The following is a 16,236-nucleotide window of genomic DNA, read 5'->3' as shown; positions in this document are numbered from 1 at the left end:
TGCGTATCATTACCCCGGCCCCGCTATATAGTATATCGAAAATCCGGAGACCCCTCGATGATCCGTGCTCCCCGCTCGGCCTGCCTGTTGGCAATGCGGAAATATATGCTCTGAACAACCACAATAAGCATGAGGAGCAAATTACACGCGATCGCGCACCAGATCCCCGGCCGGTACTCTGGCTTATCTGAATCACGAAAGACAAGCGACCCAGCTATGCCTCCGATCCCTCCAAACCCAACAAGAGTAGCGCTGGACAGTGCACGGGTCCACTGACCACGGATGTTGTTGGCCTGGTACGCCATTGCAGCCGGGATGTTGGAGTTTGAGCCTACCACAGTGAAGAAAACACCTACATACTGTACAGCATGGCTTTTGGCGAATCCCATCATAGGGAGGCCGATAATGCAAAGAAGGGCATTGAAGATGAGGACTGGCCCGCGAAAGCGATATTTGTCGCCCACCCAGGACGTTCCGAACATCACAAACCCGGCAAGCCCATAGGGAGGTGCAACAAGACACTGCGAGGTGCCAGTGTCAAACCCCATTCCCTCTGACAGGATGATTGGAAGGAAGTATGCGATGGCATAGGTGACGGTTGTAACGCAACTAGCCATGGTCAGCTGGAAAGTCCAATAGCAAATGGGTATTCCCTTACAAAAATATCATTGCGAACCCCCAGATTTTCAAATCCAGCGCTGGCCTCAGGAATCTCTTGAGAGTGAAAGGTTCAGCATCTCCGTCTGACCGGTCACGGTTGATACGTCGCACGACAAATGCAGTCTCCTTTTCGTTCAAGAAGTTCCAGGACTTGTGTGCCCGGTCAGGGAAGTCGACCAGGAAAATGATGGTTAGGATACCGATGGCTCCAGTGATCTAAACTTGTTAGCAGACGCATATATCATATACGACAGTATCACATACAACTCCCTCCATGATAAATATCCATCTCCAGCCGCGGATTCCTTGAATCCCTTCCATCTGCATCAGTCCGAAGGCGAGAATCCCAGCCAAGGCCGAGGCCACACAGCCGATGAGGTAGAATATCGAAAATCTCTTTTGGACGTCGTCTAACCATAGTCAGACCAGATAAGCGCACAACGTCAAGAATAAACTTACATCGAGCATACCAACTAGACAGAAGGTAAACACAGCCGGGGAAATATCCTTCGCGATGGTTAGTATTACCGGTTGGACCATGGACGGGATATTATCTCTTACCCGCTTCAAGCAAACCGAGGAGTATCCGACAAGCAGTCATTTGTTTCCAGTTCTTCGTAAAACCCATGCCCTAGACTGTCAGCAGGCAACCAAATCAACTAGAGGCAGTACGTACAACTAGGATTGCACCCCACGCAATCACAATACTTCCCAGGAACAGGGTAGGACCCAGCTTCCTTGTTATGACCGTCATTGGCGGCTGGAAGATCACGTAAGGTATAAAGAAAGTCAAGACGACGATTGACTATATTTTCAATAATCAGAATTCATGTAGTCATTATCCACCAGGTAGCCACAGCCACTTACATATCTGAATCCAACAAGCTCCAAGTCCTTCACCATCCTAGTATCATCTCGTCAGCGACCATCCCTCAACCCCGCGTAAAGGAAAGGAAATAAAAGTCTAGAAAAACAGAAAACACACCCTGCAACAGCAGCCATACTCAAATTCGTCCGGTCCATAAGCGAAACGCAATATGCGAGGCCGGTGATGGAGACAAGCCGCAGGTCAATCCGTCGGATAATCCGCTTCTGCTCCTCGGGCGAGAACTCCTCGTCATAGTCGGCATTGTTTAGGGCCGGTAGCTTTGCATTTTCGATGTTCTCCACGCTCGGCAAGCGTTTTTCGTCGGAGAGGGACATTGTAGGTTAAGAATGGAGAGTAAATAAACGTGTGAAATAAATTAAAGCCAGGCGAGAGTGGGACACCAGAGATGGACGCGAGACTTATATACCCAGATGAAACCAAGCCAACTAAAATGAGAACAAACAACATGACATACACGACGATTATGAATTATCCAACGACCCCAGGCCCGCTGGAGGGTCTGCCCCTCCTCCGCGTATTTTACCCCGTATGGATCCCTTCCCCAGACAATGTCCTATGAATGAACACGTAGACTACTGATATGACAAGCCCTCACTCCAACGCGTGGAGACAACTCATGTAACGAAGGTACTGACCGAAGTCTGAGTGTCGCGCTCGACGCCGCAGAATCCACACTCCTTACCAATAGCACCGAGTCCCCAAGTGCCGATCAAACCAGGCCAGCGCAATAGCCGGACTGGAAAGGCGAAACTGCCTCGGCGCATAACTCGATGTAGCAAGACAGCCGCTTCTTCTTCCCCGGACTGGCCTGGGCTGGACCCGTTTTGTGCGGGGGAGATCCACTGCACTCATACCACTTTCTTGCTTTCCCGAGTCCGCTGTCGAGTCTGCGATGTAACTGTCGGCGAGAGAGCACTGAATTCTGATAGATGCCTCGGGATCGCAGATGAGGAGGAGATCTTGGCGGCCTTGGCGATGGCGTCGCGGGTTATTAGCTTTCGGTGGTTGGGTTGGAGCGAGATCGATTGGACTGGGGAGGCCTTTGATGAAGCGAGGCAAATGCTTGTAACTGAAGGATTAAGAGCAACTGCCGCTCCAATCAGCACCATGGTCAGTTTGCACGAGCCTAGGGACAAGACTTCCAAGACCAAGTGCCGTAGCTTGTCTGTTCGGCATTTCGATATGACAACTTGTATTCTGGGCAAGCAGATTGCGCCATTAAAATCATATTTATCAACCTAAGTTTAGGGGAGAATAAGTATTAAATACAACCAAGTAAATCATGGCCTCAATCGTATACGCGAGGCATAAAGTTTGTACAGCACCTTCACCTTCACCCACCTACCCTACATATACCTAAGCGCAGGTCCCTCTTCCGCCACAGGGATCAATCTCTGCCGTTCACTTTCCTCGGCTTCTTGCTGCTGCTGCTTCCTAAGCCGGGTTCCTGCGGTCGCCACATAACCAACTAGGATAGAACCGACGACAAACCCTGCTACTGCGAACATGATATTGATTGGGATGGGATTGCCATCGAACGGACCATGGGTCAGTGCGTCTAAGCCATACTGGGAGAAATTCACCAAGCCAGACAAACAGATGATAGTTCCGTAAACACGACCGAATGTGGCAAAGCCAAAGACTTTGGTGGCATAGTCACTGATAATTCCCTGTTAGTGCGTGTAAGTTAATTGGGTGTGGTTCACTTACGACATGGCAGAGTAATATAGAGGACGTAGAAGAACGAAAAGCACAACAGTTAAATAGCCAGTTGATATTGTGGGAATAGAGTTAAGGACTCCAATGGCCGTGGTCAGGAATACGATGATTGCCAGTGTAGATGGGACACTGAGGTGGTCGAGTAGCAGCCCGATGAACGGCGTAGAAATGACTCCGCCAACCGGCAATGCGATATCAAAGAATTCATTGATATCTTCTCCCCGTTGCTCGTCGAGCATGAATTCGTACTGGGACCGAATTGTGGCGATAAAGTAGTTCATTCGGAGCATTTGCAAAACTGTGAGCGCAGTTATGAGTATGAACCATGGACTAGCCATCTGTTTATGAGCCGGTAGACCATGAAGGACGCCCCATACAGCACTGACTTGCTGGCGCTCTTCTTCATGTTGCTCGCGCTGCTTCCGTTCCTCCTCGTCGCCAAGAACTTCGTCAAGCTTGAGGATTTTTTCACGACGGCGCTCAGCACGTTCGCTTCTTATTCGTCGGAGCTCTCCGTCGCTCTCGATATCATCATCCGAGTCATGAACATCCCTACTCGCATCTTCTGCTTTCTCAATTCTGACCTCTAGTTGGTGGGTGGTCTGATAATCGTGAGCTGGCATAAGCGTAAGCCATGTGAAGAAAATCAAGACGGGAACTAGAGTAAAGCTGAAAAAGAATTTGTCCGGAGTAAAGACCCCGTTGCTCGCTTCAAAGGCTAGCCTATAGAAAAGATAAACTGCAGCAGATGCATCGAACGCGCCCGTCACAAGAGCAACAATGGTGCCACTGTATTTTGGGAACGCATTTGCTATTTGAAAAGATGGGACAAAGAGGAAAGTTCCTCCAAGCGCGAGCAGGAAATTCGCAGCAATATAGCCGTCGATCTCTGGGTGTCTGAACGCATACGCCATCAATAAGCTGCCGGCAGCCAAAATGATACTGGCCGCAAAGCCGCAAACACGGGAGCCATGGCGGTCGAGAATAGAGCCGACCGGAAGAGACGAGACATTTGCTGTGATCGATCCCACGGTGAAGAAGAAGTTCAACCTGCAATTAGAAAATGGAATCAGCATAGCCTAGCTTGTCTGATCGCAACACCCACCTTAGCTCCTGCTCATAGCAGGTATCCAACTCCCCATCCAGCTCCTCCGCCGCACACAAATTGCGATAGACACCCTGGGCGACAAGGACAGGTTTCAGCGCCGCAAAGCCAAAGATTATTCCTGAACCAAGCCAGCAGGCCAATACCGTAGCGAGCACCTGGGCTTGGAGACGTTAGCACGCGTAAAGTTCAAATTTTGCGTCGCGGGAAAGTACCTAGTCTTTGCGCAGTAGAAACCTTGTAAGGAGCAGTTGTCGAAGTCTCTTCAATAACGGAGACCGGCTGTGGGAAAAGGTCATAGCTGATTTTTCGTCGGATGGACCCAAATCCTTCGACAGAGCCCTCGAAAGTCTCTTCTTCCTGAGGTTCTACGGAGCGATCCACGCCCTCGAGTGCAGAGACATGCTGCACGAGGGACATAGTATGATATGTCAGGTATAATGAGCTCGTTATGTGAATAATACCTAAGCGGCCACGGGGAAGAAAAGAGAGGAAGAGAAGGCCATTGATAAAAGTCTGTCGTGGGTCGGTCTAGACAGCTCGCGGTCGGGAGGTCGAAACTTCTCGATTAGTTCTGGTATACCTACGTGCGGAGTCAGCTTCTAGCCCGTTTCACAACCGATATGGCATGATACCGATCTATATTAACTGCTGCGGGAATGTGTATGAGAAGCCACCATGATGATGAGGACAGGCGATGAATTTCTCTCGTTCACGATGCTGCATCCGGGCCATACTTGCCACCCATAGCAGTAGGACCATGGTCAGAGTGCGGGGCGGCAGCTTGAAGACAGAGGACTAGTGTATAAAAGGCAAAGCAATTGCACATCCCTGATTCGACACCAGATTTGACACACTGGGCCTGTTGAGATTAACTCATTAAGCGCGGCGAATCCGCCTATAGCAGAGCGCCTGATGGGCTTCCGCCTTGATGCTATACCAAGCTGGAATGACGAGTATGACGTATTTTGTTCTCTTGGTTGACGTAGCTGCCAATCTTTTGTAACTCGCACGTTGTTCCAAACTTTCCTTCAGGAACAACTCTCTCTCGCGAAACAAAGTCTATGTCAACTTCTATTTGATATACCATGGCTTCGGTAACCATCAACGCCCCGAGCGGCGGCTTCCTCTATACAAACTCCAAGAACGCCCGCCTTATTATTACTGCCGAGACCCCCGAGTTCGATGGTGAATTCGTCGAGGCCTGGATGAAGGAGGGATTTAACGTCGTATATGTCCCTTACAGCGAGGATGGAAAGGAGTACGTTCGTCGCCTGACGGCCGTCAAAGAGGGACTCGGTGTTGGCGACAACTATGGTGTTATCGGTAGGCAACTAACACCATCTTTATTTTCTGGATGGAGGTTCTAATCCTTTGTAGCGTTTGGTGACGCCGCCGCGTTCTGTTTAGAATACTATCTCAAACCGAATAACGTCAGTCGCCTGGGCGCACTCGTCTGCTACTACCCTACCAGCATCCCCGATACACGTTCGCGCTACCCGCAGTCGGTGCGCATCCTGACGCACCTGGCTGGCGAGGCCATCGACGTTATCACCATACCGACAGTACTGGGCCTGCAAGGTAAAAAGAAGCGATCAACCAGGCAGATCAACCCTGGAATCGGCGTGGGAGAGCAACTTGAGATCGGACACCGCGCATATACATACTCTGAATCCGAGCCGGGCTTCGCTGAAGTGGATCAGGACGAATATAATCGGCTGGATGCAGATCTTGCGTTCACTCGCTCGCTCGAGGTCCTACGGAGAGCTTATGGGCAGGACAGGGATTTGGAAAAGCCTTGGGAGGAGCATTTGCAGGGTAAGATTGGATTCCACTGGGATTTAGAGCCAATACTAATGGAATACAGGCAAGTTCTTCTCTCTGAACCTCGACGATACGATGGAGCACTACACCAAGAACCTCACTCCTACCATCACATACACACCGACCCTTAGCGGTGGCACCGGAGCGCGTGCTCTCCGTAGTTTCTATGACAAATATTTCCTCCAAAAGCTGCCTCCGTCAATGCATCTGCGTCTGATTTCACGGACCACGGGCGCCGATCGCGTGGTGGACGAGATCTATATTTCCTTCGAACATACCCAGGAAGTTCCGTGGATGCTCCCGGGAGTCCCTCCAACCAATAAGAGAGTAGAGATCGTCATAGTGAGCATCGTCAGTCTGCGTGCTAAACAGCTATACTCCGAACACATTTACTGGGACCAGGCAAGCGTCCTGGTCCAGGTCGGCTTACTCGATCCCAAGCTCGTTCCCCAGGGTGTGCAGGGTGTTGATCGCCTGCCAGTCATCGGACGGGAGTCGGCTCGCCGAATCCTCAAAGAGGACCCGGAGGTCGATGAGCCAGAATTTCATAACCGGTTGATCACCCGCGGGAAGAAGCGAAGAGAGAGTAAGGGCAGTAAAACCACGGAGAGTCAACTGCAGTCTCCGGCGCCGCAGTCAGAGACCGAGAGCCCCAACAAGGGAAAACAGGCGGGCGCCCAGAACGGAGAAGAGAACGGAGAAACCAGCGGCATCCAGAATTATGAGAAGAGTCATGTCGAGGAAGAGAAGGAAGAGGAACTTTAATTACACAGTCCCCAGAGGGTGATCACAGTGACTCTGCAAAACGCCTTATGATCGATCTTTCGTTCCTTTATACCCGTTTGTCGATGTCTGCCCACATGCATTCGCTTGTAATATGATGACGTACATTTTTTTAGCCGTGTTCATGGATAGCATCTAATCTATTTCTCTATTCATTTTCTTATATATATACGCCTCCGCACAATATTCTCTTCATCAACAACATAGAAAGCAAAATGCTGCGCTGCCGTAACAGAAGCATGTTAACAATAAAGCAAGAACTTCTGCCCAAACTTGAATATATAATCGATCTTCTCTTGAGGTTGGTGACCGGTTTTTTGAAGAGGTTGGAGTTTGAATCCGAGGTGAAGCTGGAGAAGAGTCTGGAAAAGTCAAGGCGAGCAACGGGCAGCTTTATCTTTATCAAGACCTCGTAAGGAGCTGAAGGTCATGTCGGCTCTACTTATACAACTAATGGTTAGTGCACGTCTACACTGTTTGCTGATTTTCCGAATTGGATTCGCATTGTGCCAATCGCGAGGCCCCTAAGCGGGACATCAGGTTTGCGCGGTAGAACCTTCTACTACAGTATCAGATGGTTTCCACGGAGAATGGAGTTCTATAACCATGCCCTCTTTATAAAGACAATATTCAAGTATTTTTGTATTTGGGCTCATGGTGTATGTAGATGTAAAGTGGCGGTGCGGGGAAGAGGGGCAGACTGAGGTCATCCAGGAACCCTCCAGCTCAACGCTTGCCTCACTGCTCAAAATTATTCGCCTCTGTGTCAAAGACACTAGCTTTACCTTGTCTTCACATACCCAATCGAACAGGTAAGTAATTCAACTTCGAACATTACCTGGCCTACCATGCTGATCCAATTGATACCTCAGGCTTCATAACCCCCACTTCTTATCGCCTTAAACAACCACCGACCTCGTCACTCCGTCGTCCCCTCTACAACCTGCCCTTCTCTCCTTAACGCCACTTATAGGTCCCAAAATGGCAAACCAAGTGCGCACCGTCTCGCCTTCCTCCGGGAAAGTCATCTTCGAACATCCTGGCCAATCTCTCGACCAAATCGGCCAGGTCGCCCAGGCCTCCGAAGATGCCTTCCGCACCTACAAGGAGCTCTCCCTCGCCGAGCGCAAAGCCATCGTCGTTAAGGCTTTGGAGATAATCGACGCCAACAAGGAAACCCTTGTGAAGGAACTTGCCGACCAAATGGGCCGTCCAGTTTCCTATATCGGTGGCGAGATTGACACGATGCGCAAGCGGGCCAACTACCTTCTTGACCTGGCAGAGGATAAGCTCAAGAGCGTTCCAGGACAAGCGGAGACTGGATTCAACAGATATGTCAAGAAGGTTCCAGTTGGACCAGTGCTTCTCGCAACCGCGTGGAACGTGAGTATTCCGAGCTATTCGTTGCAATCTAAAACTAAACAAGCAGTACCCCTATCTGATCACCATCAACGCTCTCGTCCCTGCGCTCCTCGCCGGAAACACCGTAATCCTCCGTCCCTCTCCTCAAACTCCTTTGTTCGGGGACCGCCTCGCCTCCTTCTTCGAACAAGCTGGTCTGCCCAAGAATGTTCTGCAAGTGGTCCACTTCGGTGCATGGGAGGTCCTCGATGAGGTTGTCAAGATCCCCCAGATCAAGCTGGTCTCTTTCGTCGGATCTACGCAGGGAGGTCTCCGCCTGCGCCAGGCAACCGCCGGTAGAATCCTGCCATTGAACCTAGAACTCGGTGGCAACGACCCGGCATACGTCCGCGCCGACGCAGATTTGGCGTACACGGCCGCAAATGTTGTCGATGGCGCTGTTTTCAACTCCGGACAAAGCTGCTGCGCCATTGAGCGCGTATATGTGCATGCCGATGTACACGATGCCTTTGTAGCCGAAATCCAAAAGGAGCTAGCAACGTACGTCTCGTCCCTTGCACTGCTGGTCTTAGCTAACAATTAAACAGCTACAAGCTCGGCGACCCCCACGACAAGGCAACTACTACAGGCCCTGTAATCTCCAGCCAAGCAGTCAAGAACATTCAATCGCACATTGATGAGGCCCTGTCCCGCGGCGCGGTCGATTGCACTCCCACGAACCCCACTTTCGAGAACCTACCAAGCTCAGGAAGCTTCATTTCCCCAAGAGTCCTCACCAACGTGTCGCACGACATGCGTGTCATGCGCGAGGAGACCTTTGGCCCCGTCATCCCAATCATGAAGGTCCAGTCTGACGACGAGGCCGTGGCGCTGATGAACAACAGCGACTACGGTCTGACTGCTAGCGTGTGGACTAAGGATATCAAGGCGGGTGAGGAGCTGGTTGAACGTATTGAAGCCGGAACTGTCTACATCAACCGTTGCGACTTCCCTAGCCCGGTTCGTTCCCCTAATCTGTTTAAGTCTATTTTAGGCCTGCTGACAAATCTCCTGTAGGACCTTGCGTGGATTGGCTGGAAGAACTCTGGTCTAGGCTGTTCGCTTGGCCCCCAGGCCTTCGATGCATTCTACAAGCTGAAGAGCTTCCACATCCGACAGACACACGGTTAAGTCCCCGTATATTAAATTTTATATACATCATAGATGACATGACATAACATTAATTTTCTGTATCACATCCGTACAGTTTTCCGTATTCCGCTCTCATACCTACTACTAAAACATTTACGGCTTGCGGGAAGCCACGGGCCTCTCACCCGTAACGTGCGTCTCACGCTGCCCACCCTTAAGAGTTCGGCTGTACTTGATACCCACGCTGTTACCCGATTTCACATCGAACGGTACAGGGCTAGAGTAGTCATGGGTGGCTTTCAAGCCGGCATACGTCTTCTTGACAACGTCCAAAATTCCATGCCCACCAGAGCACTTGCCCTCGGTAGCAGGGACAGGCCAGTCGAAGGTCTGCTGGGCATACTCGCCATTAGCAATGGGACCAGGGTACGACACGTTCAAATAGAGGTTGTTCGTGTCGACCTCATAGTTGGTGTACCCGACCTTGTCGGCGAGGAAGGAGAGCAGGTTTGCGCCGCAGTCCCAACGGCCGAGACTGGGGAGGCCGAAGTTGGCTGATAGAGAGGCGATGATGCTGTAGTGGGTGTAGAAGGTATCGTCTTCTTTGCCGAGGAGGTTCTTGGGAACAGCGCCACCGAGCAGGAAGCTGAAGACCTTGTTGCCGAGTTCGTAGGTGTCGTTCTCATCGAAGGTTAGGAGAACGAGGGTGTCTTTCATGAAGTACTCGTTGTCAAGGAGGTCGATCAGGAAGTCCCAGGTCCAGGTGCCGGAGAAGGAAATGTCTGTGTCGTGGCCGTCGTTGGTCATGTTAGGGGTGATGAAGGAGTACTGGGGGAGGCTGTGGTTGGCGAGGTCGGCGTGGAAGGAGGTGAAGTTCTTGATCTGGCGGAGGCGCGTGGCATCCTCGGTGACGGAGTCGAAAAGGACCATGGGGTTGTGCTTGCGCACGTAGTCGTCGTCGCCCGAGGTTGGGTAGCGGAAGCCCTGGTATCCCGGGTAGGGCATGTGCTCCTGGTACTCGCCCCAGGAGACGTTCTTAGTATCGAACATGTCCGCGATTGTGGAGACGTTGGCGGGAACCTGGTTGAACTCGTCGTTGTCCATGCCGAAGGTGTCACCACCGGCGGAGGCGCAGTAGTTAGGCTCCGAGGGGTGAGTGATCGCCCACATGTTGGTAAGGGTGAGGCCCTTCTTAGCCAGCTTGGCTAGGTGCTTCTCGTTTGCGGCGACATCGAAGTCCTGGACTGGTTTAGTATAGCGCTGGGAGGTATAACATATAGAGTACATACGGTATTCTCTAGCCACAAATTAACAAAGCGCTGAAACGTCTTGCCCTGGACATTGGTCACAGGGGAATAAGGCTTGACGGTAGCCCGAGCAGCTTCAATCTCAGCTACTGAAGGTGTCTGCTCAGAGGAGGTCTGGGCTGAGGCAAGGGACAGACCTCCGAGGAGGGCGACGAGGGTCTTGGAGTACATGGCACCGGGAGCTTCGACTCACAACAATTGGTGAGGATCGGTGTCAGAGAAGACCTGTGAGCAAGAACAAGGACAGAGATCATCAAAGGATCATCGCTCTTTATATAGCTTCTCAGAGACGGCAAAGCGAGCCAGAGCTGCTGGCACTGGCAGCCCACATCGCTTACGGCTCACTCGCGTGTTCCTCGCTGCCTGTTGACATTCGTATAATAACCCCATCGCAATTGGTTACATCGTGGGCTTCGCGAAGGGTCGAGTATTCCACCGCGCGGAGATTGGAGAGCTGCACGTTGCAAGTCCATGGTCGATGAGTGGGCGAAGAAGTTGTATCGCGAAAGGAACAGGAAGCGGGTGGGGGGGTCGGCGCCCACGTGCGGGGCTGGGGGCCTCCGACTCGACTCTGAACAACGCAGTGACTTGAGTGAACCCACTCCCCGGGCACCGACAAGCTTCCCAAGCATGCGCAGCCTGTATTGGCGGAGATTGGCAATGCTTATCCTCGTGTGCAGCCAGCCAGCCAGGTAGTCCTGCCGCACTCGCCGCATCGTTGGGGCATAATCTACGTGCAGGAAACAAGATGGAAGCAATGATTCATGAATCTCATTCCGCTCATATCACAGTAGTCTATCTCTAATCACTGCGCATGTCTAACATCAGAAGTCGATCGTTAACTATTCTAAGCAAAGAACTTGGCCTCGCCCTCCTTGGCCTTGCCAGCGCCAATCAGCCGCTTGAACTCCTCAGTGTACACGTTCTTGACAGCGGCGCCATCCTTGCCAGCAGCAGTGAGGCGCTCAGCCAACGAAGCAAGCTCCTCGTTGTCGATCTTGCTGTTGATGAAGTCAACGTCCGTAAGGACAGAGTCAACCTGGCTGGCAGAGGGCTCGCCAGATTCAGCAAAGTAGTTGACGTCCTTGACGGATCCCTTCAGCACACGCTTGTTCTTCTTAGCAGCGTTCTTAGCGGCCTCCTTGGCCTTCTTTGCCTTCTCACGGTCAGCCTTGGCCGCCTCCTCAGCATCCTTCTTGGCCTGTTCCTCTGCAAGACGGGCGTTCTCCTTCTCCTCGGCCAATCGCTTAGCCTCAGCCTCCTTCTCGAGACGCTTCTTGTCCTTGTCGGCACGAGCGGCCTTGCGGAACTTCTTGATACGCTCGTCTAGGGCAGCGCAGTCATCGACCAAGTGGCGCAGACGGGCAGTGTCCTCGGTCTTGCGCTTGCGGCGGGCGTTGGCGTTCTTCTTCTCGACGTGACGCTTCTGGTCACGGCTCTCGCCGTCATCGGGAACATCCTCGTCAAGGTATTCGAATGTACGCCAGCTGTCGAAGTTGTACCAGAAGTTGTAGAAAGTATCAACCTCCTCAAAGGTGCTGTTGTCGTCACCTAGTTGAGGAACAGGCTGGATCTTAGAGAAGCGGCCCTCGGACTCGAAAACAGGAGCCCAGAGCTTGAAGAAGTCACCCTTTTGGCTCTGCTTCTTGCTAGGAGGCTCAACATCGGCAGCCTCATCGACGGAGTCGAACTGGCGGCGCTTAACGGGGTCGGACAGAATCTCGGTGGCCTTCTGGATACACTTAAAGAAGCTGTCGTTCTCATCACGGTCGCCGAGAGCAGCCTTCTTGTCGGGGTGGTGGCGGAGCACCTTCTTGCGGTGAGCACGCTTGACCTGCTCGGGGGTTGCACGCCAGCGGTACTTGGTGAGACCGAGAACTGCGTAGTGGTCTTGGCCCTATAAAATTATTAGTATAGCTTCAATTGATCAAGCTGCAAAACCCAGAATCATACCTTCCAGTCCTTAGCATCCCGCTGGAGCATCATGGGGTCCTCATCCTCGGAGATTTCATCATCCTCATCATCTTCGGTCTTCTTGACGTTCTGCTGAGCTTGGATGCGCTCATCCTCGGAGAAAGTACGGTGGTGACGCTTCTGTTGGTTTTATTAGCCCCGCATTCACAATAAAATGAAGCCTCCACAAAATTCAGGAGCACACAAATCGTAGCACTCGGAAAACGTACTCTACGGGCGTGAGCCAGGAAATGAGGCCCAACAGGCTCGAGGTTCCTCTGGGTAGCAGCAGAGACCTTGCCAACAGCCTTGAAGTCCTTGTCGGCGCTCCAGCCAGCGGACAGGGCTGGGAGAGTAACGTTGAGAACCTGCGCGGAAGACATCTTGCAAGTGAAGCCGACAAATAGACTCGCGCTTCGAGAAGATGGGATTATAGGATGAAAAGAGGGAGGAGATAGACTTCGCACGAAGATCAACAGTGGCTGAAAATCGAGTGGGCAAAACGATATTTTTTTCTGCCTCTGTCGGCCGCCTTTTGTCCGACCAATCAGCCACTGCACGTTTCGGAGGTCATCGAAAGCCGAACTGGGCATCATAGACGGCTTCCACTTTCTTCTACGAACATACTCCCCAGCTTCTTGCTTTTGTTCTCTTTCAGAGGGTTTAACTGAAGCCCATATTGAATCTGCCTGCTGTCTTTATCTCTCAGGCCGCAACCAGACATTAATTCCACATCGCTCCTAACATCTTAACGGGTACACCATTACCTGAAGACCACCACCGGATCAATACCCAATTCCCCAGGAATCCTCATATTCAAGGAGTCTATAACCCAAGTCAAAATCAAGCATGGCCTCACAAACCGCTGTCTCAGCGCTAAGCGCCTACCGACAAATCCTCCGCGCCACCCGGATCGCATTCCATAGTCAGTCCTGTCCAAGTACAACAAGCACACTCTACCGAACAGCACACTGATTACTTTTACTGCAACAGATGATGCGCGTGTCCTCCTCGCCGCACGCCAAGAAGCGCGCCAGAACTTCGAAAAACACCGCCGGTTCGGCATAGACACGCCCATGCAGATCAACCACGCCGTCGAGGTTGCGAATATTCTTCGCCACAATATCGTGCAGGGTGCGCGGGACGCGGAAGCAGATGAGAATGCGAAGTGGGGTACGTATTCAAAAACTCTTTTGGTGGACTGGCGAGACTACGTCCTCAGTCTTGGTGATGATGGTGGCGAGGAAGCTAATACGACTGTTTGAACTTTTTAGAACTCCGCATACACGACGAAATTGAGCGTGGTGATAACGATTCGATCAAGGTTGGGGGGAAGAGCGTTAAGGTCGATAAGCCGTGCTCGTCATAGTTGGGCCGGGGCTGTATGAGGGCCTATTACCTATAAGTGCGATGTGCGATGCGATGTATAATATTAGTTGATTGCATGTGGGCAGTTGTATCATAGTATACCCACCTTTTATCTCTCTCTTTTGGCGTCTTGGGACAATTATAGCGATAGAATTGACTCGATTCGAGAATTTCAGATTGTGCAAGTTACAGTTGGGTCCAAGGTGATGGGATTAGGTCATGGTCTGGAGTATATGAGCTCGCCGAACTATATGATAGGTTTTGAAGTGAAATAATGTCAAACAGTGTTATTTAAAGCGAGAGACCATTGTATATAAACAACGAAGGATTAGTAGTAAATTCGCGGTAATGGGGTGCCGAAAGTTAGAAATATATATCTACACTTTCGAGTCTTAATGAATACTCAATATTTGAGAAATGACGAATTTATGGGTAATTCTAATAGATCCTATTTCTTTCCTAATTTTGGGTATTCATGGCAATGAGATTTAATAGGATAAATACAATAACGCCCGCTTCGAATGACATGAAGCCCCCAGCCCAATAGCAACCATACCCACGCAAAGAATAAAAAGATATTTAATCACCAGACAAACTCGAGTACTGAACTTCGCCACTGCCAGGAGGGGGCGCAACAGCCACATTGCGTGGCAGGTCTTCTTTTTCAGCTCCTGCTGTGATTGTCTTCGTTTCCTGACCCCCGGCTCTTGCGGGACCTGCGGCCTGGCGGCCCTCACGGGCATACTTCAACCGTTCTTCCCGATCCATATTATCCAACGACTTCGGCTTACCCCACCGAATGCGAAGAGGGCAGCCTTGAATAACAGCCTTTCCTTGACATTGTTTGGCAGCAGCTTCGGCGGACTCACGGGTGACGTAGTTGATAAACGCGCAATGAGCACGGTGGGAACAAATTAGAGACCGGAGCTGGCCGAATTGAACAAAGAACGACCGAAGAGCGTGCTCGGGGAGGTCGTCTTCAACACCGGTAACGAAAAGAGACGTGATGTTCGGGTCCGCGGGTGGGAGGATATCTTCCCGCGATGGTGGCAGCTGCGCAGTGCCAGGGAAAGGTCGGCCTCCGCGGCCGCCGCGCACACCTCCTCGACCACCCCGACCGGGTAGTGCTGTGCCTCTTCTGCTCTCACTTGTCCGTACAGGTCCTGGCGCATTTCCATATCGGCTCTTGACAACCGGCGCGTCTGTCGGTGTTTCCTTCTCTTCCCCGTCTTCCTGCGGCCCTTCGAGCTGCTGTCTGGGCTTCCTGTAATACGGTTCGGAATTTGCAAGCCGCCGAAGCAGCTCGCGAGCTTTCTCATCTGTTTTCTCATATTCTTCGACTGCGCCCCGGCCTTCTTCAATTTCCTTCTCGTGGCCCTGAGCGTAGTATTCGCGGTTGATCCCGCTTTGGGGCCCAGGCGCCACCATCTTCAGCGCGGCATCGCGAACGACAATCGGGAGACCGAACGAGAGATCGAGCATGCAACACTGGCAGCAGTTCTTCAATCGAGCACATGTAAGACAGATGTTCGTGCACTTGGTGCGCGCAGTGCGGTCGGCCTTCCACCGGAATATGGTGAATGGACGGGTGCAGATCTTGCATTCGGCGCCGTGATCTTCTTTGAGCATCTGGACGTAGGGGTTCTCGGGGAGGCAGTTTTCGCAGACAGAGGGGAAGTCAGTAGACTCCCAGCCCGACCGGTTAAGGTCCTGTTTGATTTGAGGAGGCATGTTGGCCGCTGTTCAAGAGGGTAACAGCGAGGACAGAAATGATGAATAATGAAGCCTGAAGTTATCGATAGTTGAATGGGTGTGGCTGCGTGTGGCGCAGGTGTGGCTGGATTATCTAATAAACTTTTCACGTGTTCGCTGGAGGTTCTGGGCCTCAGGCAGTGGCGGTGGTTCTGAAAAAAAAGATCTGTCGTATCGAATACGATGTTTGATAATTCCCACCTGCAGGCTGCACGATATCCCAGTTTCCAGCCTTTGATTATCGGCTACAAGCCAGTCCGGACCACGCGGGACAATCGTATTGCGTGTTAACTGCTGAGCCGTGCTCTTGGATACCGCAACGGTGTAAACTGCATCAGTGCTTGGTGCCTCAACTGTCAAGGGACTTTTGGATCAACCCCAGA

At 51.7% G+C, this 16,236-nt stretch overlaps 8 protein-coding genes across 8 annotated transcripts; 3 read left to right on the top strand and 5 right to left on the bottom strand.

The window, feature by feature from the left end:
* Positions 1-23: 23 nt before the first annotated feature.
* ASPSYDRAFT_158061 (putative phthalate transporter) lies at positions 24-1,863 on the bottom strand (the record flags this gene model as incomplete). Its single annotated transcript, XM_040842700.1, has 8 exons — positions 24-609; positions 659-876; positions 925-1,070; positions 1,120-1,167; positions 1,222-1,291; positions 1,337-1,465; positions 1,528-1,564; positions 1,646-1,863. 8 exons carry the CDS (start codon positions 1,861-1,863, stop codon positions 24-26), a joined length of 1,452 nt encoding a protein of 483 aa, XP_040699493.1.
* A 1,032-nt stretch (positions 1,864-2,895) lies between these two features.
* Positions 2,896-4,793, bottom strand: ASPSYDRAFT_92810 (putative MFS transporter; the record flags this gene model as incomplete). The annotated part of the gene is made up of 4 exons (XM_040852733.1): positions 2,896-3,208; positions 3,260-4,318; positions 4,374-4,536; positions 4,589-4,793. The coding sequence occupies 4 exons, from the start codon at positions 4,791-4,793 to the stop codon at positions 2,896-2,898; spliced, it is 1,740 nt and encodes a 579-aa protein (XP_040699492.1).
* A 668-nt stretch (positions 4,794-5,461) lies between these two features.
* ASPSYDRAFT_34590 (dienelactone hydrolase) lies at positions 5,462-6,962 on the top strand (the record flags this gene model as incomplete). Its single annotated transcript, XM_040845260.1, has 3 exons — positions 5,462-5,699; positions 5,754-6,191; positions 6,241-6,962. 3 exons carry the CDS (start codon positions 5,462-5,464, stop codon positions 6,960-6,962), a joined length of 1,398 nt encoding a protein of 465 aa, XP_040699491.1.
* Positions 6,963-7,961: 999 nt separating this feature from the next.
* On the top strand, positions 7,962-9,512 carry ASPSYDRAFT_158450 (aldehyde dehydrogenase family protein; the record flags this gene model as incomplete). The annotated part of the gene is made up of 4 exons (XM_040842731.1): positions 7,962-8,363; positions 8,407-8,882; positions 8,930-9,341; positions 9,399-9,512. 4 exons carry the CDS (start codon positions 7,962-7,964, stop codon positions 9,510-9,512), a joined length of 1,404 nt encoding a protein of 467 aa, XP_040699490.1.
* Positions 9,513-9,626: 114 nt separating this feature from the next.
* ASPSYDRAFT_158029 (putative acid phosphatase) lies at positions 9,627-10,951 on the bottom strand (the record flags this gene model as incomplete). The annotated part of the gene is made up of 2 exons (XM_040842695.1): positions 9,627-10,712; positions 10,763-10,951. The coding sequence occupies 2 exons, from the start codon at positions 10,949-10,951 to the stop codon at positions 9,627-9,629; spliced, it is 1,275 nt and encodes a 424-aa protein (XP_040699489.1).
* A 676-nt stretch (positions 10,952-11,627) lies between these two features.
* Positions 11,628-13,116, bottom strand: ASPSYDRAFT_157987 (putative ribosome associated DnaJ chaperone Zuotin; the record flags this gene model as incomplete). Its single annotated transcript, XM_040842689.1, has 3 exons — positions 11,628-12,677; positions 12,734-12,874; positions 12,964-13,116. 3 exons carry the CDS (start codon positions 13,114-13,116, stop codon positions 11,628-11,630), a joined length of 1,344 nt encoding a protein of 447 aa, XP_040699488.1.
* Positions 13,117-13,330: 214 nt separating this feature from the next.
* Positions 13,331-14,405, top strand: ASPSYDRAFT_48894 (LYR motif-containing protein). Its single transcript, XM_040847731.1, has 3 exons — positions 13,331-13,658; positions 13,727-13,906; positions 14,008-14,405. The coding sequence occupies exons 1-3, from the start codon at positions 13,583-13,585 to the stop codon at positions 14,100-14,102; spliced, it is 351 nt and encodes a 116-aa protein (XP_040699487.1). The 5' UTR covers positions 13,331-13,582; the 3' UTR covers positions 14,103-14,405.
* Positions 14,406-14,531: 126 nt separating this feature from the next.
* On the bottom strand, positions 14,532-16,215 carry slt11 (Pre-mRNA-splicing factor ECM2). Its single transcript, XM_040847730.1, has one exon. The coding sequence runs from the start codon at positions 15,830-15,832 to the stop codon at positions 14,681-14,683; it is 1,152 nt and encodes a 383-aa protein (XP_040699486.1). The 5' UTR covers positions 15,833-16,215; the 3' UTR covers positions 14,532-14,680.
* Positions 16,216-16,236: the final 21 nt, after the last annotated feature.

This window comes from Aspergillus sydowii (assembly GCF_001890705.1).
Source record: "Aspergillus sydowii CBS 593.65 unplaced genomic scaffold ASPSYscaffold_11, whole genome shotgun sequence".
Taxonomy (NCBI): Eukaryota; Fungi; Ascomycota; class Eurotiomycetes; order Eurotiales; family Aspergillaceae; genus Aspergillus; species Aspergillus sydowii.
This window is presented reverse-complemented; position numbering and strand designations above follow the sequence as displayed.

Excerpts from the sequence above, each read along its gene's own strand:
- ASPSYDRAFT_48894 (XM_040847731.1), top strand. The coding sequence starts at position 13,583 with ATGGCCTCACAAACCGCTGTCTCAGCGCTAAGCGCCTACCGACAAATC. Across the intron at positions 13,659-13,726 it reads CACCCGGATCGCATTCCATA|ATGATGCGCGTGTCCTCCTC; the intron begins GTCAGTCCTGTC and ends TTACTGCAACAG. Across the intron at positions 13,907-14,007 it reads AGATGAGAATGCGAAGTGGG|AACTCCGCATACACGACGAA; the intron begins GTACGTATTCAA and ends TGAACTTTTTAG.
- slt11 (XM_040847730.1), bottom strand. The coding sequence starts at position 15,832 with ATGCCTCCTCAAATCAAACAGGACCTTAACCGGTCGGGCTGGGAGTCT.